Below are 22,959 nucleotides of genomic sequence, written 5' to 3' on the forward strand. Positions count from 1 at the left end.
GTCCTGGTATTGGGGGTGTCCTTGTATTTGGGGGTGTCCTGGTATTGGGGTGTCCTGGTATTTGGGGGTGTCCTGGTATTGGGGGGTGTCCTGGTATTTGGGGGTGTCCTGGTATTGGGGGTGTCCTGGTATTTGGGGGTGTCCTGTCCTGGTATTGGGGATGTCCTGTCCTGGTATTGGGGGTGTCCTGGTATTTGGGGATGTTTGTACTGTCCTGGTATTTGGGGGTGTCCTGGTATTGGGGGTGTCCTGGTATTGGGGGTGTCCTGGTATTTGGGGTTGTCCTGTCCTGGTATTGGGGGTGTCCTGGTATTGGGGGTGTCCTGCTATTTGGGGGTGTTTGTCCTGTCCTGGTATTGGGGGTGTCCTGGTATTTGGGGTGTCCTGGTATTGGGGGTGTCCTAGTATTTGGGGGTGTCCTGGTATTGGGGGTGTCCTGGTATTTGGGGTGTCCTGATATTGGGGGTGTCCTGGTATTTGGGGGTGTCATGTCCTGGTATTTGGGGGTGTCCTGGTATTGGGGGTGTCCTGTCCTGGTATTGGGGGTGTCCTGGTATTTGGGGATGTCCCGGTATTGGGTGTGTCCTGGTATTTGGGGGTGTCCTGGTATTGGAGGTGTCCTGGTATTGGGGGTGTCCTGCTATTTGGGGGTGTCCTGGTATTGGGGGTGACCTGGTATTGGGGGTGTCCTGGTATTTGGGGCTGTCCTGGTATTGGGGGTGTCCTGGTATTGGGGGTGTCCTGTCCTGGTATTTGGGGGTGTCCTGGTATTGGGGGTGTCCTGCTATTTGGGGGTGTCCTGGTATTGGGGGTGACCTGGTATTGGGGGTGTCCTGGTATTTGGGGCTGTCCTGGTATTGGGGGTGTCCTGGTATTGGAGGTGTCCTGTCCTGGTATTTGGGGGTGTCCTGGTATTGGGGGTGTCCTGGTATTGGGGGGTGTCCTGGTATTGGGGGTGTCCTGGTATTGGGGGTGTCCTGTCCTGGTATTGGGGGTGTCCTGGTATTGGGGGTGCCCTGGTATTGGGGGTGTCCTGGTATTGGGGGTGTCCTGGTATTGGGGGGTGTCCTGGTATTTGGGGGTGTCCTGGTATTGGGGGTGTCCTGTCCTGGTATTGGGGGTGTCCTGGTATTGGGGGTGTCCTGGTATTGGGGGTGTCCTGGTATTTGGGGGTGTCCTGGTTTTGGGGGTGTCCTGTCCTGGTATTGGGGGTGTCCTGGTATTGGGGGTGACCTGGTATTGGAGGTGTCCTGGTATTTGGGGGTGTCCTGGTATTTGGGGGTGTCCTGGTAATTGGGGGTGTCCTGGTATTGGAGGTGTCCTGGTATTGGGGGTGTCCTGGTATTTGGGGGTGTCCTGGTATCTTAGCCCCCCAGAAATGTGCTGTGCAGTGAGAAGTACAAGCTGTGTACACCCCATGATCTCCCCATAGTCTGCAGACGATATAACGGTCACACACAGCAATCAATATCCACTTATTGGGGTCCTTTTCCCATAAACATGGAGCGGGAGACATTTTGGTGAAATTTATAACTAACTTTGAGGTTACTTTATATATTTTATAGCTGAAAGTACAAAATATCGTTTTTCTTCTAAATTTTTGGTCTTTTTTTTGTTTATGGCGTGAAAAATAAAAAGCGCGCAGGTGATGACATCCCACCGACAGAAAGCTCTATTTGTGTGAAGAAAGGACGGATATTTAGTTTGGGTGCAGCGTTGCACGACCGCACAATTGTCAGTTACATAAAGAGGCGTGGCCATGAAGGGGTGTACATCCTGCGTAGGGGGAGGGGATAAGGACACAAATTGGCGCTTTATTCTCATGGAGATCACATGGTTATTACTAGGAGGAGACGGAAACATTTGCTGGGTATTGGAGCTTTTGTGAGATGGATGGATTGGATGGCGACTGATTTGTATGGAGACATAATATAGAGCGGGAGGAATCCATGGTGTATTGTCACATGTATGAATGCAGGATTGGGGTACTATCCGTGTATTAGGGGGACCAATGACACCTTGGCTAGTATTGTAGATGAATCTGGGGGCGTCGGGGGCAATCTTCTTATGTTTATGGCCCTTTAGGGCAGATGTGATTTCTATGTATTTTATGGGAGATTTTCTCTGTATATTGGGAGTTTCCATCTTGTTGTATCATGAATGTAGTATGGAAGATGAGTCCTATGTACTAGGAATGGTCATTGGAAGGACAGAATAGGAGCCACATGATTGGCTGGCCAACCCCGTGACAGTATAGACTAGTGGGTGACATTGATTGAGATCTGCCCGCTGTGTGTATACAATCACCCGGCTAATGTCTAATATCAGGGGACACAATGTGCCAGCATTCATATCAGACTAAGGGAAAATGGCCGCTGGAGGAGGGACAGGCGGGCTACAACAAAAGGGAGGGAGATCTAATCCACTGCAATGTGATGTGTATAACTGCGAGAACATTGTATTAGACTAAGGGAAAATGGCCGCCGGAGGAAGGACAGGCGGGCTACAACAAAATGGAGGGAGATCTAATCCACTGTAATGTGATAACTGTGCATACATTGACAATAGAAGTTTACGAGCCGCCATCGTCTTTTGTTTTTCCCGTTTTATGCTATTCAGCTATTTTTGGACCAGCACCATCTAGTGTCTGCTCTCCATGCTGCAGCCTCTGTATAAATCTGTCTGGAGTCACTTCCTGTCTGTGTCACTTCCTGTCTGGAGTCACTTCCTGTCCCGGGAACACTTTCCTCCTTTCAGCCATTTTAGATCGGCTTCCAGAGGGTCCTGTGATTGTCGGTCTCCATCCTGAACACACGGCCACCATAGGGCCAGCATGGGATCTTCTCCATGTCAGAGCACACGGGTAAGTCAGGTGGATCTCCTATTCCTGGTCCCGGCTCCTGTCCCGGCTATAGACAGATCAATATGCTGGTGTCTCTTGTTACTAAATGTAGATTGCCCCGCCCTGTGTCATTATACAAGGAGGGGGGGGATTGTCCCGAGTGTATATTTGTTCAAATCAACTAGTCTACCTCCTGGTTTACTTCAGGACTGGTGTCGTCTAGTCTTGTATGGTCGGCTGTGGTGTCTGTGGTCGGTGTTCGGACGGGGAAGTGGTAGTCTAACGGAAGTCCTCAAGCGCAGTCTGGGTCGGTTCCGTTACATTGGTGGCAAAGTTGTGCTTCCTGGCTGTGAACACGTCCAAACCACTACCGGGATTCAAGATCAGGAAAGTAGATGTCGGTCACCCCAGTGGAGATGTGGACCTGGCATCAGAGTTCCCGGGGCTGCTGCGGATCGTTCTTGCAGCATACCCCAGGACTGTGTCTGTGGATGAGTACCTGGAGCTCAGGCAGCGGATTCAGGTGGTGCTTTAGAGTGGAGCCCTCCAGGTTGCTGGTATGGACAAGGGCAAATGCTATCCAAGCACAGGGGAATGGGCCAGGGACCATCGGAAGTTACGGATGCCATTCCTGGGAGAGCGACCCCAGGAGCAATGGGTGACTGAATTGGACAGGATGGTCCAGCAGGAGATAGAGCTGGACAACCGATATCGGTCTCTGTAATGGCATGAAAAGCAGAAATAATTAGGAGTGACAACAGAATGCTCTCCAGAGGGATAGGACTTTGGTGGTCCTGGATTGCTGTGGGAGAGCCTTACAAATCATTTTGTGTTTGGCAATGAAGGAGAACCTACCCTGGAGGACCTGCAAGAAGACAGAGAGGCTATGTTTGGTCTCACAGGGGTCTCAGAGCTTGAACCAGATCTGGAATACCTACTGATGAAAGAACAGGATCCGGAAAGGGCATACAGGCAACTGCTAAAACATGTTCAGCAGCATGCCCAAGAATCGGCAGTGGAAATTCCAGAGATTGCTGTCCCCAAATCTGAAGTGCTGACTAAAGGGCAGAGCTCTGCTAGCCTCTGCCCAGCACTGGTAACATCTTCTGGGTTCCACGGACAGGAGATGGCAAATGCCTATTCCCAGATACCAGTTCCAGAGACTGGGGATTTGATTGACTTTTCTGCGGAGGAGGAACCAGCCATCGCGCCTCCAGCAGAAGAGCTGTCATCAGGACATGGCGTGGTTGACCTCTGCCCACAACAATCAGCACCGCAGGAGCTACAGGAAGAGGATGCAATCGGCACCTCACAACTGCATGAGCTGATGTCCGTGGATGGGACTTCGGTCTCCACTGACACAACCCCAGAAAAGGGTCTGGCATTGGGACAGGAGGATGTCAGCCTTACTTTGCGAACACTGGGGGATGTCCATCAAGTCAAAGTGGATGAGAATACAGTCACCACCTAGATACCCCAGGGATGCTGGGCAGTCGGCCCAGATCCCCCACAGCATGATGGAGTCGGCCCAGCCACCCTGTCTTCTCTCCAGTGGCTGAGAGGACTTCAGGGAGAAGGACCAGTCTGTCCTTCTACCCAGTGGCAGATATGTTCTACGAGAGAGGCAGAGGTTGGCTGAGTGAGTATTGTTATGTTTGGGACAATTTGTTTGGGGTACTGTGTCGGTGCTGGCATTGGGTGACTGGAAGTACAGACTAACTTCAGAGTCAACCTGTTTGGGGTCCCCTGCCAAAAGGGGAGATATGTGATGGGAGTCACTTTGGGTGGGGGGCCCATGGAACCCAGCTTACTTTGGAGAGGTGGGGAGACCCCTGTCTCAGCTCCCCATATCCCTCTTATGTGTAAGTCACCCTGTGCCTGTTAGGGGTGCAGGGTGAGATGTCCTGATATTGTGTAGACATGTCTAGGGGGGGTGGGAGGTTGTTCATTGTTTAATGCCATGTGGTTGCATCTCATTGTTCTATTGTTTGTCTGGCTTGGGAGCAAACTATTATGGGATGTATGTGTTTGTGTGTATTGGTTGGTGGGGGGGGGGGTCTTCAGCGGCCCTCCCTCCTGATGGGACTGTCTGCTGGTGTGAAGTTTGAATACCTTTTGTGTCTCCTGTTAATAAATGTAAATTCAATACTGTATATATAATCCTCCTGCGCTCAATGGAGTCCCTCAAATACTAAGCGGCTAGCACTCAAACTGGTACCCAACAGTCAAAAGATCAATATCATGTGATAGGTTAGTGCAGCGCTACAAACATAAGAGCATCATAAAAAACATATAATAATAGACACAATATGAATGGCACACATCTCATAGTGCAATAAGGTGACCATGTGATGATAAAACAGAATAGATGTGAACATATGTGGCCCAAGCCCCACTCAGTAATGTGAGAAGTGAGTACTATATAGGTATGAGAAGTGAGTACACAAAGTACATCACACGATATGATGGCGCTCAGCTGAAGACAGTTAGAACACAATGTAGGTGAGAACACAGTAAGCTTCAAGTGGAGTCACATCGCTGTATAAACGTTCATTAGGCTATAAGGTGGTGCTCAAGCTCAAAGCAGTAGAAAATGCAATAAAGGTGATCACACGATAAACGTCAAGTGATGGTGAGTGACTCTCCTCCTGTGGCTAAATTGCCCCCTCACCTCCACTCAGCAGCCCAAAGGGCCTGTACGGCTTTAAGATCACTCAGGATCTTGATCCAAAATTGCAGAAATCACCAGCAAGTCTCCCATGGACATCTCATGCGGTAAGGTAAGTAATCAGGGTACACTGGCTCCTGGTCTCAGCAGGATAAACCTCTCAATCGGGTGATAAAAGCACAGGAAGAATCTCTCAGAGCATATAAAGCCATACAATAGGTGCTTTTATTAAACAAGTAAAGTTGTAAACTCACAAGCTGTATAAGAAGCCACCATTCCATAGGGATGTATGGGTGTACTGCATGGGTTTCCTATTCACATTCAAGGTAGGCTAAGATGGCGGCCGTACCGGAAGTACGTCACCGCGGACCGGATGCTGCGTCACCACGTATCTATGCGTTGAGTCATGTGACTTCATCAGGATCGTGAAGACCATCACTTGAAGTTTATTGTGTGATCACCTTTATTGCATTTTCTTTGTGTACTCACTTATCATACCTATATAGTACTCACTTCTCACATTACTGAGTGGGGCTTGGGCCACATATGTTCACATCTATTCTGTTTTATCATCACATGGTCACCTTATTGCACTATGAGATGTGTGCCATTCAGATTGTGTCTATTATTATATGTTTTTTATTATGCTCTTATGTTTGTAGCGCTACACTAACCTATCACATAATAAATGTAGATTGCCCCGCCCAGGGTCATTATGCAGGGAGGGGGGATTGTCCCCTGAGTGTATATATCTTGTATCTGTGTTCAAATAAAGTAGTCTACCTCCTGGTTTACTTCAGGACTGGTGTCTAGTCTTGTATGGTCGGCTGTGGTGTCTGTGGTCGGTGTTCGGACGGGGAAGTGGTATTCTAACAGAAGTACTCAAGCGCAGTCTGGGTCGGTTTCATTACAGCTGTGTATGGGGGAGGGGCAAGAAGCTAAGGAAGATATATATGGGGGATGGGTGAGAAGCTAGGGAAAGGTGAGAAGTTAGGGAGGGATGTGTATGGGGGAGGGGTGAGAAGCTCAGAAGGGGTGTATGGGGGAGGGGGTGAGAAGCTGGGAAGGGATATATATATATGGGGGAGGGGTGAGAAGCTGGGATGGATGTGTATGAGAGAGGTTTGAGAAGCTGGGGGGGATGTGTATAGGGGAGGGGTAAAAAGCTGGGGAGGGATGTGTATAGGGGAGGGGTGAGAAGCTGAGGAGGGATGTGTATGGGGGAGGGGTGAGAAGCTGAGGAGGGTTGTGTATGGGGGAGGGGTGAGAAGCTGAGGAGGGTTGTGTATGGGGGAGGGGTGAGAAGCTGAGGAGGGTTGTGTATGGGGGAGGGGTGAGAAACTGGGGAGGGATGTGTATGGGGGAGGGTTGAGAATCTCCCTACATCTCCCCCTCATTGCTATCATCTCCCTACTATTGCTCTCATCACCTCCCCACAATGCCTCTTCCACTTCTCCTTCTCATTTTCCTCTCCTCCGTTCCCAAAATCCATTCACTATATCCCTCTGCCCCTCCCAAACATTTGTATATTGTGTCCTCACTGCTTCCTTCACCCCACTACGGCACCCACCACCTCCTCCTATTACTCCACTCTCCCACTGACCCCAACACCTCCACTAGTAGTTTCTCACGCTCCTGCACATCCCGCTCCCATGCCACCTTTCTCACCCTTCTCCTCCTCCTAACCGTGGGTGACATCTCCCCGAATCCTGGCCCTCCACCACCTTCCTCACCCGCACAACACCCTCCCGCCTCCACGTCCTGCCTCAACCCCCGCAACTTAGTATCTGTCCCCCTGCTCCCTAAAATCTCCCCCCCGTTTTCATGTGCACTCCTGAACGCCCAATCGGTGTGCAACAAGCTCACCGCCATCTACGACCTCTTTGTTTCCCGCTCCCTCAACATTCTAGCGATCACAGAAACCTGGATCCAGCCCACTGACTCTACCTCCCCTGCTGCACTCTCCTACGGAGGTCTCACCTGGACCCACTCACCCAGGCCTAACGGTCGTAAAGGTGGTTGGAGTTGGTCTGCTCCAGTCACCGCAGAGCACCTTCCGAGTCCTCCCAAACCCCCCTCCCTATCCTTCTCCTCCTTCGAGGCCCACTGCGTCAGACTATTCTCCCCAACCCCCCTGAAGATTGCTGTGATATACCGGCCTCCTGGATCCATACCCCGCTTCCTGGATGACTTTTCCTCCTGGCTACCCTTCTTCCTCTCCTCTGAGCTACCCACCATCATCCTTGGGGATTTCAACATCCCTGTCAACCTCGACAACCCGGCCACATCCCATCTCCTCCACTTAACCTCCTCCTTTGCACTTGCACAGTGCATACAATCCTCCATCCACTCCAACGGTAATATCCTTGATCTTGTCTTCTCCAACCGCTGCGCTCCCCACAACCTCACTAACACCCCCTTCCCTCTCTCTGACCACAACCTGATCACCTTCCCTATCTCCTCGTCCTCCAACGCCTACCCCTCCAAATGTCACACTACTACCAGCCGTAACCTCCGCAACCTTAACCCTGCCCCCTCCACTCTGCAGCTGATCAACTCCACGACAGCATCCTCCCCCTGTCCTGCCCCGACTTGGCTATGACCACCTACAACAACGCGCTGTCAACAGCCCTTGACTCACTAGCGCCTTTAACCACACGCAATGTCAGACCCCGACCGCTCCAGCCCTGGCAGACTGATCACACCAAAACCCTCAAACGACACAGTCGTGCCCTGGAGCAACTATGGCGCAAAACCAAATCCCAACAAGCCTTCACCCGCTACAAATCTGCCTTCCACACCTACACCTCCTCCCTCCACGCAGCCAAACAAGCCTACTTCCTGATTCTCATCAAGGCCTTCTCCTCCAATCCTCGCCGACTCTTCTCCACCTTCAACTCTCTACTCTCGCCACCCCCACCTCCACCCAGCACCTCGCTCACTGCCCTTGAGATTGCCAATCACTTCAAAAACAAGATTGACACAATTCTCAAGGACATCGCCGCAACTCACATGCCCTCTCAACCCGTCCCCTCTCACACAGCTACCCCCTCATCCCCCCTCTCTCTCGACATAACCCACAGGGACTTTGTCGCTGCTCAAATTCCCTCCAACCTCGTTCCCCCTCATTCAACTACCCCCTCATCACCCCTCTCCCACGGCCCCACCACTGCTCTGACCCCCACTTCAACCCCACCCTACATTCCTCATACTGAAGCCCCCCTAACACTCCGCACCTTTGACCTTATTACCATTGAGGAAGCCTCCAAGATCCTCTCTGATGCCCGCCTCACCACCTGCCCCCTCGACCCTATCCCCTCACAACTCCTATGACCTCCCTCCCCCTCCATCCTACGCTCCCTCACCCACATCTTTAATCTCTCTCTCTCCTCCGGCACTTTCCCCTCCCCTCTGAAACATGCACACATCACCCCCATACTTAAAAAGCCCTCACTGGACCCCAATGACCCGAACAACCTCAGACCCATCTCCCTGCTCCCATTTACATCTAAACTCCTCGAGCGCCTAGTCTACACCCGCCTAAGCTCTCACCTCAACGACAACAACCTCCTCGATCCCCTACAGTCCGGCTTCCGTCCCCTACACTCCACCGAAACTGCCTTACTCAAACTCTCCAACGACCTGCTAACCGCCAAAGCTAATGGCCACTATTCAGTGCTCCTACTCCTTTACCTCTCTGCGGCCTTCGACACAGTCGACCACCCCCTCCCCCTCAAAAAACTACACTCCCTTGGCCTCAGAGATTCTGCTCTCTCCTGACTCTCATCCTACCTGTCACAACGCTCTTTCAGCGTTACCTATAATGCCACCACCTCCCCCTCACTCCCCCTCTCTGTTGGGGTCCCTCAAGGCTCTGTCCTCAGGCTCCTTCTCTTCTCCATCTACACCTCCTCCCTTGGCCAACTCATACACTCTCACGGCTTCAACTACCACCTCTATGCCGACGACACACAAATCTATCTCTCAACCCCCCACCTCACCCCCTCGGTCTCCGCCTGAATCACAAGCCTACTGAGCGACATATCAGACTGGAAGTCGCTCCACTTCCTTAAACTGAATCTCTCCAAAACCGAGTTTCTTGTCTTCCCCCCAGCCCGGACACCACCCCCCATTGACTTCTCCGTCACATCCAACAACGCCACCTTCAAACCCGCCCCGCAGGCCAGAGTACTTGGTGTCATTCTGGACTTCAACCTATCCTTCCAGCCCCAAGTCCAATCTTTAACAAACTCATGCAGACTCCACCTCCGCAACATCGCCAAAATCTGCACGTTCCTAACCCCGGAAACCACTAAACAGCTCATCCACTCCCTCATCATATCACGACTCGACTACTGCAACTCCCTCCTCACTGGCCTGCCTCACCACAGGCTATTCCCTCTTCAGTCGATCCTGAATACGGCTGCCAGACTCATCCACCTTACCAACCGCTCCATCTCCGCCACCCCCTCTCTGCCAATCCCTCCACTGGCCTCCACCCCCCTCTGCCAATCTCTCCACTGGCCTCCACTCAGTGTCCGCCACCCCCCTCTGCCAATCCTTCCACTGGCTTCCGATTGCACAACGGATCAAATTCAAAATCCTAACACTGATGTACAAAGCTGTCCACCATACTGCCCCGAACTACATCACTGACCTAATATCCAAGTACCACCCAGCACGCACACTCCGCTCTTCACAAGACCTCCTTCTCTCTAGTTCCCTGGTCTCCTCCTCCCATGCCCACCTCCAGGACTTCTCCAGGATGTCACCCATCCTCTGTAACTCCCTGCCGCAACCCATCAGATTATCACCTACTCTCCTCTCCTTTAGGCGCACCCTGAAAAACCATCTCTTCAGGGAAGCCTACCCCACCCCCTGCTAACCTGCTGACCTCCTCCACTCTTCCTACTCCATCCCCCACAGCTATCTCCTCCTGTGCCACCATCCCCTCCCTCCTAGATTGTAAGCTCGAAAGAGCAGGGCCCTCAATCCCCTCATGTTTTGCATTGTATTGGTATTGTTCTGTCACATGTTCTGTCCCCCTTTCTAATGTACTGCGCTGAGCGAACCATTGGCGCTTTATAAATACTGTATAATAATCTGGGGAGGGATGTGTATGGGGGAGGGGTGAGAAGCAGGGGAGGGGTGTGTATGGGGGAGGGGTGAGAAGCTGGGGAGGGATGTGTATGGGGGAGGGGTGAGAAGCTGAGGAGGGATGTGTATGGTATCTATACTCCCACTGTGAGAGTACCAGAAATGATACTATAGAGTATATAACATGTTTCAGTCCCTACATTCACTCCCCCCTTGATACTATAGCACTGTTATCTCTTGCTGAAGTTAAAGTAGAGCTCCACCCAAAAGGGGAAGTGTTGCTTTAACTAGTTGATGACCGCAGGTAGCCAAATGACGGCTGCACTGTGGCTGGCCAGTCCTGGTAGGCCGTCCTATGATGTCCTCCCAGAACGCGCTCTCCTGCGTGCCCCCCGTGATCTCCGTGATTGCCGTGTCCTATGACACGCTGGTCATCAGGAAATGCAATTGCCGGGTCTTGACTGCACTTTCCTCACCCTGTCAGAGCATGAGGAAAGTACTGCTGACAGTTGTCAGAGGAGGGATCAGCATCGATCATTGATGATCAGTGCCTTGAGGATCGGTGCCCAGCAGAGCCACCTACCAGTGCCGCCCACAAGTGCCCAGCAGTGTCACCCACCTTTGCCCAGCAGTGCCGCCAGTCAGTGCCCAGCAGTGCTGCCTATGAGTGCCGACTATCAGTACCCATCATCAGTGCTGCCTATCAGTGCCAGCTCATCAGTGCAGCCTCATCAACGCACATCAGTGAAGTAGAAAAATTACCTGTTTGCTAAATTTTATAATAGAAACAAACTTTTTTTTCAAATTTTTTGAAAAATGTATTAATTTAATCTTAATGTATGAAGATATTATTTGTAGTGTACAAATTACAACCTGTATGTTACCTCTAAGGGTTGTACCCCTTCTGACTTACTGTTTGTCAAGACTCTAGAAGTAGCTCTATAGGTCCACAGTTTGGGGTTCCCTAGGGCGCGGGATCTAAGCTCCAGTGTGCTTTTTCAACATAGCCCCTGATGGTGGGGATGGACTTGGAGCAGGCTGAGACCAGGTCGCGGCCCTTAGGTATGTCCAGGAGACCGCTAGTGTCACATACTTTAGTAGTGAGCCTGACGTGAAGAGGCAGAGCAGACCAGAGCAGGATGCGGATGGATCCGTGCGGCAGGTAGCGGAGTCAGGCAGGCCGGGTTTTGTATCCAAGAAGGCAGAGAAGACCAGAGAAGTAGGCAGAAGGATAGTCGGGTCACAGGCCAGGTTCAGCAACAGGAGGTCAGAATGATCAGGAGCAGCCAGAAGAATATCCAGAGACAAGCCAGGGGGCCAGGGGTCAGGGCAGGAGAAGGTCAATGGTAGTCAGGAGCAGGCTAGGTTCAGCAACAGGAAACAACTCAGAGTCAGGAATCACAGGCAAAGGAATAAGACCATACGGCAATTTGGATCCTGCAGTGGCCAGTTTAAATAGCCCGCCCAGCGCCAAAAGGCGTGCCTGGGTCCTAGTGCCTGCCCGGTGCTGTCATTGGTGACAGGTGCGCCTGGGTCTTTGTGCCCGCCTGCCTGTATGTCTTATCGGTATGCTGCGCATGCACATATTCGTGCGATCTTCCCTGACATTGCCCCCCCTTATGGGCAGCCTCTGGATGCCCAATTGGCTCCTCTTTTGCGGGTGACTGTGAAAAAATTCCTGAACTAGGTCTGTGGCATGAACATTCTGAGCTGGTTCCCATGAGTTTTCCTCCGGACCAAACCCCTTCCACTTAATAAGGTACTGTGTCTGACCCCTCCTTTTCCTACAGTCCACAACAGCCTTGACCTCAAATTCCTCTTCCCTGTCCACGTCTATGGACTCGGCGCACCTTGACCTATGACTAGGAAATGGATCAGGTACGGCAGGTTTCAACAGTGACACGTGGGAAACTGGGTGTACTCTAATGGACTCCGGAAGTGCCAATTCATATGTGACTTTAATTCTGTGTCTTATCAAGAATGGGCCCACAAACCTTGGTGCCAACTTCCTCGAAGGGCACGCCATCTTCAGATTAGTTGTAGCCAGCCAGACCTGGTCTCCCAGATGCAGAATCAGTTCTTCCCTTCTCTTTCTGTTGAAGACCCTCTTGTTGTCTTCCTTTTGCGACCGCCTCTTGTAACAATTTATTGTTAGAGACAAAGAAATTTAGTATATTCTGAGCAGCAGGAACGGAAGTTTCTGGGACCAGGTCAGGTAAAAAGGTAGGGTGGAACCCATAGTTAGCAAAAAATGGTGATTGTGTAGTGGCAGAATGGCTAACATTGTTATATGCGAACTCTGCCAGAGGTAAGATTGCCACCCAGTAGTCTTGGAGGAAGGATGTGTAACATCTGATGTATTGTTCCAGGGTCTGATTGGTTCGTTCGGTTTGCCCGTTTGTTTGTTTGTGGGTGGTAGGCAGAGGAAAAGGATAACTTGATTTCCAGGGTTTCGCATAGCGCTTTCCAAAATCTCGAAGTAAATTGTACCCTTCGGTCCGAGACAATGTTCACAGGAACTCCATGGAGTCTTACGATTTCTTTAATGAAAATCCGAGCAGTCTCAGAAGCAGAGGGTGTATTCCTTAGTGGCAAAAATTGGGCCATTTTTGATAACCGGCCACAACCACAAAAATAGCAGTATGTCCTTGGGAAGGCGGAAGTTCCACTATAAAGTCCATGGATATCATTTTCCAAGGCCTATCAGGCACTGGTAGAGGTTTATGTAAACCCCAGGCCTTGTTTCGAGTGGTCTTGTTCCGATTGCAGATGGCACAAGTCCTTACATATATTTTGCAATCCTTAGCCATATTCGGCCACCAGAACGAGCGTTGGGCCAATTCCAATGTCTTGGAAACCCTGAAGTGACCTGCTTAACGGGTGATCATGGCAGTAACCCAGAACAAGAATTTGTGCCTCTTCGGGTACCAAAATTTGCTCCCCTTTCCATAAAAGCCCTTCCCTGTTTTGTACAGTGATTCCAGGTGGACTAGAGGCTCCTACTGAGGCCTGCTGCAATTGAGACAGAAGTTCAGACTTTAATAGCAAGAAATTCCCTGCTGGTAGAATGGTGTCCGGTTTTGGAGATTCTTTTGGATTCTCGAACATACGTGAAAGCGCATCTGGTTTAGTGTTTTTGGATCCTGGCCTGTAGGTGATGTGAAAAATGAATCTGGAGAAAAACAGTTCTCATCTAGCCTGGCGTGGTTTGTGACGTTTAGCAGTCCTTAAATATTCTAAATTCTTGTGATCGCTATATATCAGAATTGGATGTATGGCCCCTTCCAGCAGGTATCTCCATTCCTCCAGTGCTGTCTTTATTGCGAAGAGTTCTCGGTCCCCAATGTTGTAGTTCCTTTCAGCTGAGGTAAGTTTCCTAGAGAAGAAGGCTACTGGATGCATTAGTTCCTTCAGGCCTTTCCTTCGTGAAAGAACTGCCCCTACTGCGTTTTAGGACGCATCTACTCCCAAGGTGTAAGGAAGAGAGGAGTCTGCATGGCTTAAGATGGGGGCTGCTGTGAATAATTTCTTCACTGTCTCAAAAGCCGCTTGCGCCTCTGGAGTCCAATGGAAGTGGACTCCTAACTTGGTGAGGTGAGTGATAGGTGAAATGAGGCCCGAAAAGTTCTTAATGAATTTCCAGTAGAAATTTGCAAATCCGATGAACCCCTGAACTCCTTTTTTGTCTGAGGGTACCGGCCATTCCAAAATTGCTGTGATCTTTTGGGGATCCATTGCAATTCTGGCAGTAGAGATGATCAGGCCCAGGAATGGAATGCTCTGTTGCTCAAAGTTGCATTTCTCTGCCTTAGCATATAGTCCATGCTGGCAAAGCCGTCCCAGAACGCATCTCACATGGTCTCGGTGTACCTCCAGAGATGCGGAGAAAATCAGAATGTCATCCAGGTAGATGTAATATATAAATGATGTAGCGCTGTAATAACTCATGAGTATGGTTCTAAACATATCACTCTACTGACATCCAAAAGATAGCAATTGTGACATATATAAGTGATGCGTGCAATATAGAATACACTTATAAATATCCAAGTGATCATAAACAAGTGATCATATCATCATTGTCACACAGTGCTTCCCTATACAGGGTTATGCATCATCAGATAAGTGACTTATATAAACAATGGTGATCACTTATATACTGCAACTCCCTCCTCATCGGCCTACCCCAGTGCAGGCTCCCCCCGCTTCAGACCATCCTCAACTCAGCGGCTAGACTCATCCACCTCACCACCCGCTCCACCTCTGCCACCCCCCTCTACCTCTCCCTCCACTGGCTCCCTATCGCCCAACGCATCAAATTCAAACTACTCACTCTGACCTACAAAGCCATTCACAACACTGCCCCTAACTACCTCACCGACCTGATTCCCAAGTACCACCCTACCCGTACCCTTCGCTCTTCACAGGACCTCCTTCTATCTTGCTCCCTGGTCTCCTCTTCACACGCACGTCTGCAAGACTTCTCCAGGTCTTCCCCCATCCTCTGGAACTCACTACCCCAATCAATCAGACTGTCACCTTCCCTCCTCACCTTCAGGCGCTCCCTGAAAACCCACCTCTTCAGGGAAGCCTACCCCACCCTCACCTAACTGCTGCTCTCCTTCATTCCTCCTACCACTCCATCCCCCACAGCCACTTCCTCCTGTACCACTACCCCCTCCCTCCTAGATTGTAAGCTCGAAAGAGTAGGGCCCTCTTACCCCTCGTGTGCTGTTCGTAGTTGCTGTAATGTTTCATGTATTGTCCCCCCCTCTATTGTACAGCGCTGAGCAAACCCTTTGGCGCTATATAAACTCAATGTAATGTAATGTAATGTAATAATAATGTAATAATAAAAAGTCCACTATATTCGGTGTCAAGTTGTGTCTCAAAAACCCACACAATGCAATGATCACACCAAGTGCTGCTGTGCCAGTGCAGGTAGTGAGAAGTACTCCTATATGGCAGGCGTGCCCGCTCACTTTCCCCCTGCGACCCACAGGGGCCAAATAAGCCTCTTGGATCACCCTGGATCCTACACGATTTCTCCAGGCCAGAAATGACTCCACCACCTTCTATACTCTCTCCTCCTCCTTCCTCTATTCCTCTTTAGTCAGGCAATGGTAGGATGCTCATAAGTATGATGTTTGGGAATCCTGTGATTCACCAACCGTAGAGAAGTGCAACCATATATAAGTGTATTCTATATTGCACACATCACTTATATATGTCACAATTGCTATCTTTTGGATGTCAGTAGAGTGATATGTTTATAACCATACTCATGAGTTATTACAGCGCTACATCATTTATATATTAGATTTATTAGTTCTATCTTAAGGTGAGATTTGGATGTGAGCGGCTGTTCCTTTTACTCATCCTAGGAGACATAGAAGCGCAGGAGGATTTACATATATCATCCAGGTAGATGACAACAAAAACATCCAGGTAATCTCTGAAAATGTCATTAATGAAATGTTGGAAAGTAGCAGGCGCGTTGCATAACCCAAATGGCATGACCAGGTATTCAAAGTGGCCGAAACGGGTGCGGAAGGCCGTTTTCCATTCGTCCCCTTCCCGTATGCGGACCAAGTTTTATGTCCCTCTCAAATCCAACTTGGTGAAGATAGTGGCAGTCTTGAGTCTCTGGAATAGTTCAGGAACCAAGGGAAGGGGATACCGGTTCTTAACGGTAATCTTATTTAGTTTCCGATAATCCACGCAGGGCCGCAAGGACTTGTCCTTTTTTTCTACGAAGAATATTCCAGCTCCAGCTGGTGAAGTGGAGGGCCAAATGAACCCTTTCTGAAGATTCTCCTCGATATATTCCTTTAGAACTCCTAGTTCCCGTTCAGATAAGGAGAAGATCCGCCCAATGGAGATTTCAGACCCGGGAAGCAAATCGATCGGACAGTTATAGGATCGATAAGGAGGAAGTGTATCTGCTCCCCGTTTACTGCATACGTCAAGATAGTCATGGTAAGCTGGAGGAATTGTTTGAGAGAGTTCCGTATCAGAGTCCATGCACAGTAGGGTAGGTGGACCTGAGGATACCTTGGGCAAACAATGTTCCTGGCAGTAAGAAGAGGGAAATTGGATCGAGCCCGACTTCCAGTTAATTTGAGGTTCGTGTGCCCGTAGCCAAGGAAGGCCCAGTATGAGAGGAAACAGTGGGGCGGTGATAGCATCTAGAAGTAAAAATTCCTGATGATGGTTGGTTGCCGTAGTATGGATTGGTGGGGTCTCTTTGTCTACCAGTCCGGATTTAATACAGGTTCCATCAGCAAGAAAAATGTTTAACCCGTGTTCTTTTGGCAGTAATGGGATATGTTGTTGGGCGGCAAAGTTTAAATCTATGAAGCAGCTGCAGGCCCCCAAGTCAATAATTGCCGTCACCTACACAGTTCTTCCGGGATGCTGGAAGGAAATGGGAACAGCCAGGTGAGTTGAACTATTTGAACATGATGGAGGAGCAGCTGAAGAAACAAAGATGCACTTACGCAATTTAGCTGAGCAGGAATGCACATAATGGCCTGGTTCTCCACAGTATAAACAGAGGTTGTGGACCCGACATCTTTGGCATTCCTCGGTAGTTAGTGAAGGATGTATTAGCCCGAGTTGCATAGGTTCCGGGGCATCCGTATCCTCAGAATCCCGGGTTCTAGCAGGGGGGTTGTGCTGGGCTGGAAACTTGGGTAGCACCCAGGTAGGCCTCAGAGCTTGGTTGGATCTTTCCAACCTGCGTTCACGTAGCCGACGGTCAATCTGGATGGCTAACGCAATCAGATCTTCCAACGAACCAGGTATGCCTACCTGAGCTAGCTCGTCCTTGAGGGGTTTGGCCAGGCCCAGGTGGAACTGATGTCGTAGGGCTGCATCGTTCCAGTTTGTGTCACCACTCCATCGTCTAAAGTCTGAGACATAGTCCTCTGCTGCTTGGCGACCCTGTTGAAGCGCATATAATGCTGCTTCAGCTGTAGTCGTCCGCTGTGGATCGTCGTATAACTGGGCCATGGCATTGAAGAATGTAGTCATGGTGTTTAGGTGTGGATGGTGACTCTTGAGCAGGCAGTGGGCCCAACCCTGAGGTTCTCCCTGCAGCAAGGAGATGATGAACCCCAACTTAACAGTCTTTGTGTTGAAAGTTTGTGCTTGCAGGTCAAAATACAGCTGACATGCGTTTCTGAATGCCCTGAATTTACTTTGATCCCCATTAAATCGTTCTGGAGTAGGCACACAAGGTTAAGGTGAAGGTAACTGGACCACCGTACTAGTACGGGTTTCTGAGGAATCACTGGCCGAGGGAGAAGTAGCCGGATCTGTTGGTACAGAAGCGGGTGTAGCCAAGGTTTGGATACGTTCTTCCAAATGTGCATATCCATCCTGTAAGATCTTAACAGCCTGGGTAAGTGCGGTCAAATGATGACATATCTCATCCAGGGGAGAAGGTCCTCTTCCAGGCTTAGACATGGCCGTATGGTACTGTCACGACTCTAGCGGTAGCTCTATAGGTCCACAGTTTGGGGTTCCCTAGAGTGCGGGGTCTAAGCCCCAGTCTGCTTGTTCACCAGAGCCCCTGATGGTGGGGATGGACTTGGAGCAGGCTGAGACCAGGTTGTGGCCCCAAGGTATGTCCAGCTACGGTAGAGGAGACCTCTAGTGTCACGTAATTTAGTAGTGAGCCTGATGTGAAAAGGCAGAGCAGATCAGAGGAGGATGCAGATGGATCCATGTGGCAGGTAGCGGAGTCAGGCGGGCCGGGTTTGGTGTCCGAAAAGGCAGAGCAGACCAGAGCAGCAGGCAGAAGCATAGTCGGGTCACAGGCCAGGTTCAGTAACAGGAGGTCAGAATGACCAGGAGCAGGCAGAAGAATATCCAGAGACAAGCCAGGGGTCAGGGCAGGAGAAGGTCAATGGTAGTCAGGAGCAGGCTGGGTTCGGCAACAGGAAACAACTCAGAGTCAGGAATCACAGGCAAAGGAATAAGACCATACGGCAATTTGGATCCTGCAGTGGTCCGTTTAAATAGCCCGCCCGGCACCGATAGGCACGCCTGGGTCCTAGTGCCTGCCCAGCGCCGTCATTTTGACAGGTGCGCCTGGGTCCTAGTGCCCGCCTTCCTGTATGCCTTGTCAGGATCCTGCGCATGCGCAGATTCGTGCGCCGCTGCGATCTTCCCTGACACTGTTGGTGAGTCCTGCAATCACATTTTGAGCTCCTTGTAAAACTATTATCTCTTTCCAATAACATCTATGAACAAGAGAAGATATGGACCCCACAATTCCTCTATATACTCCACAAATCTCCCATGTGGACACCTCGTAAGTGGTTGTCCAGTATAGACTCCCAGTTTGGGGAACTCATATAGAAGAAGCCATCAGCTAGAATCAAACTCACTACTCTACAGTATGGTGAAGACCAAGGAGGCCTAGCAATACCAAATGTTAGACTTTATATTATAGCTGCCCAACTTCAACATCTTACCAGGTGGGACTTAGTAGACACATTCGATCCCATCCATCGATTGCTACTTCCATCAGATACAGATTTCACATCACTCTCACACTTGTTAATGGGCTTCAGATGGCACCAGTGGGAAAGGCATGATCTCTCATATATATATTCCAGTCTTTTGACTCTTACCGAAGACTTATATAAAGAAATGGAAAACAGTCAGAGGAAATAAGAGAAAGTGGTGGGAGATGATTTTGACCTCCATACCTCTCATCTCTCTTTCCTCTTCACAGAAACTCAGTCATTTCTTTTGCATAGAGCTTTCAGGACTCCAGCCCAATTGTTCAGCTAGGACAGGAGGGATTTCCCCTTTGACCCCACTTGTAGCGGTGATGTCGGGGATTTGATACGTGTTTTGGAGATATTCAAAAAGTGGAACGATATGACCAGTGTTATAATGTTGGTATTCAATATTCCTCGGGTGTGCCTCTTGATCTCAATAGAGGAGGAATTATTTACACCTCCTCCTATTACAAGTCATAGAGCAATAGTGAGGCTGCTGTTTATTGACCATAAAAAATATCCCGATCTTGGCTATCATCTCAAACTCCCAGCAGACAACAGTGAATTGAGCAGGTGAACTCCACATTAACATGTGAAAAGCAAACTTACCAACATTATAATTCCCCCAGGAGATGTATGTCTGGCAGAACTGGCTGGATACTCCTTGCTTACTCCTAGTTAGTTCTTCATAGGCTTTTAAAATCTTATCTCTTTTAGCCCCATAGAAGGAGAACGGCCAGTTGTATCCTACTGAATGGTGACTACATGGGAGACCCATACTTGGGGTATGATCCTGGAGACACGGGCCCCATTGATCGGTGTCAGCTATCTATGTATGTACTGGGGGGAGTTACTTGCCGTGTACAGCTGAATTGTTCTAGGTTGTTTGTTCTTTTCTCTGTTCATTTGTTTATAAAAGGTAAAAGTGACACCATAGACAAAGCAAGTTATTGTTCTGTATGATCTGTAACAGTGGCACAACTGCCTATACGTGAGAATGTATGACTCCATTGTCTGGGCTGAATGTTGGGAATACTGTGCGCACTTAGAAACTTTATTAATAAAATCTATTTGATTAAAAAAAATACTGTAGATAATGCTGTACATATTCTTTCTATTCATAAGATATATTTAGTAATGAACATTAAAAATAGAAAGCAACTTTATGTAGCCCTTTATATAGAATTCTATCTTTTTTCTTTCTCTACAGGTAGATTGATGAACCAGGTTTTTGGAACTTTTTTGTCTTCATGAATACAGCTGAGTCACATGGAAAATAAAACACATGGGTGTCTTAATTGACTGAGAGTCTTTACTGCAGTTCACTGGAGGATTCACACGGGATACAAGTCATATCTGTGTTCTAAAAGTCATGGTTTGGATCCTCTTCCACATTGATCCAGCAGGAGAAAAGTAATTTCAGTGTTCTGGAAGTGACAATGGCTTTACAATAAAGTCCAACCCATATATACATAAGAGGAGTCATTTCAAACTACTTGTTTGTAGATTTTACAATGGAGAGAAAATATATCACACACCAGAAGGTTCGCAAGGGAGAGAAGCCATATCAGTGTTCTGAATGTGGCAAAACTTTTACACGCAAGACATACCTTATAATACACCAAAGAGTTCACACTGGAGAGAAGCCATATCAGTGTTATGAATGTGATAAAGCTTTTACAGCAAAGTCATATCTTAATAGACACCAGAGGATTCACACTGGACAGAAGCCATATCAGTGTTCTGGATGTGATAAAGCTTTTACACAGAAGTCAAGTCTTATCGCACACCAGAGGCTTCACACTGGAGAGAAGCCATATCAGTGTTCTGAATGTGATAAAGCTTTTACAGTGAAGTCACATCTTATCACACACCAGAGGAGTCACACTGGAGAGAAGTCATATCAGTGTTTTAAATGTGATAAAGCTTTTACTCTGAAGTCAGATCTTATCAGACACCAGAGGATTCACACTGGAGAGAAGTCATATCAGTGTTCTGAATGTGATAAAGCTTTTACACAGAAGTCAGATCTTATCGCACACCAGAGGATTCACACTGGAGAGAAGTCATATCCGTGTTCTGAATGTGATAAAGCTTTTACACGGAAGTCACATCTTACCGCACACCAGAGGAGTCACACTGGAGAGAAGCCATTTTAATGCTCTCAATGTGACAAAACTTTTTCAGTTAATGCCGGTCTAATCTATCACTGGAGGATTCACAAATTTCAGCATGGATTATATTCTGGAAAAAAGGAATATTAAAGAAGTTTCAGGTGTCACAAGTTAGTTTCACATCCCCAATGTCATCCCACAAGCTAGAGAAGAAGGGACAAGATAAAATGTTACTTTAAAAGAAACAAACTAAAATCTGAGCAAACTGGAATGTAATGATCGGATGAACTGAGTTTAGTGCTTATGTCCATCAATACACAACTAGAAGGGATTTGAATATTTTATCGCTTGACAATTTGTTTTAAGATAAGCATCAATAAATCATGAACAGCTTCCCTCATGATTATCATCTTTATCATGGAGCTTTGAATGAACATGTAATGCATTTTCATGATTCACCAACTGAGTTGTGTTTCCAAGCATTTTCTTCAATTCTGGATCCTGAGGTTATACATGACCAACACTGCCTCAGTACCAGAGACTAGGATGGGGTCTATTGTCATCTTACCAAGTCTCTGAAGCCTCAGTGGGAGAGTCCATTCCAGGTTCTTCTGACTATTGATACATCATCAGCCAGGCTTGAGGTCTCCAGCTAAGCCCACCTTGTCCACTCCTCCCATTACCTGTTCCATCTCCTCTCCCATTATCAATGCCTTCTTTCCACATTTCATCTCTCATTGATATTATTATTGTTATTATATAGGATTTATATGGCGCCAACAGTTTGCTCAGCGCTTTACAATATAATGGGAGACAATACAGTAACCATACAGTTTAATACAAGAGGGATAGGAGGGCCCTGCTCCTCAGAGCTTACAATCTAGGAGGGAGGGACTAGTGGTACAAAAGGTGAGAGATGGACTGGTTGGAAGAGAAGAAGATTCCATTATTAGCTGAGGGCAGGATAGGCTTCCCTGAAGATATAGGTTTTCAGAAATCACCTAAAAGTGAGCAGAGTAGGCAATAGTCTGATAAATTGGGGTAGAGAGTTCCAGAGGATGGTGGAAGCTCTGGAGACGAGCATGGGAGGAGGAGACAAGGGAGCTAGAGAGCAGGAGGTTGTGCGAGGAGCGGAGAGTACGGTTTGGGTGATATTTGGAGACAAGATCGGTGATGTCATTTGGGGCAGAGTTATAAATGGCTTTATATGTTCTTGTTAGTGTTTTGAATTTTCTCCGATGAGCAATGGGAAGCCAGTGAAGGGATTGGCAGAGAGGGGTGGAGGACACTGAGTGGAGGCCAGTGGAGGGATTGGCAGACGGGTGGAGGACACTGAGTGGAGGCCATTGAAGGGATTGACAGAGAGGGGTGGAGGCCAGTGGAGGGATTGGCAGAGAGGGTGGAGGCCAGTGGAGGGATTGGCAAAGAGAGGTGGAGGACACTGAATGGAGGCCAGTGGAGGGATTGGCAGAGGGGGATGGAGGACACTGAATGGAGGCCAGTGGAGGGATTGGTGGAGGACACTGAATGGAGGCCAGTAGAGGGATTGGCAGAGAGGGGTGGAGGACACTTAGTGGAGGCCAGTGGAGGGATTGGCAGAGAGGGTGGAGGCCATTGAAGGGATTGTCAAAGAGAGGTGGAGGACACTGAATGGAGGCCAGTGGAGGGATTGGCAGAGGGGGATGGAGGACACTGAATAGAGGCCAGTGGAGGGATTGGTGG

At 48.9% G+C, this 22,959-nt stretch overlaps 1 protein-coding gene across 1 annotated transcript; it reads left to right on the forward strand.

The window, feature by feature from the left end:
* The first annotated feature begins 2,736 nt into the window (after window positions 1–2,736).
* LOC149432957 (uncharacterized) lies at window positions 2,737–21,716 on the forward strand. The gene is made up of 2 exons (XM_089664768.1): window positions 2,737–2,863; window positions 20,334–21,716. Exon 2 carries the CDS (start codon window positions 20,638–20,640, stop codon window positions 21,280–21,282), a length of 645 nt encoding a protein of 214 aa, XP_089520894.1. The 5' UTR covers window positions 2,737–2,863; window positions 20,334–20,637; the 3' UTR covers window positions 21,283–21,716.
* The last annotated feature ends 1,243 nt before the right edge of the window (window positions 21,717–22,959 follow it).

Source organism: Staurois parvus, unplaced genomic scaffold, assembly GCF_062004578.1.
Source record: "Staurois parvus isolate SC_StPar_1 unplaced genomic scaffold, SC_StPar_1.0 ptg002028l, whole genome shotgun sequence".
NCBI lineage: Eukaryota > Metazoa > Chordata > Amphibia > Anura > Ranidae > Staurois > Staurois parvus.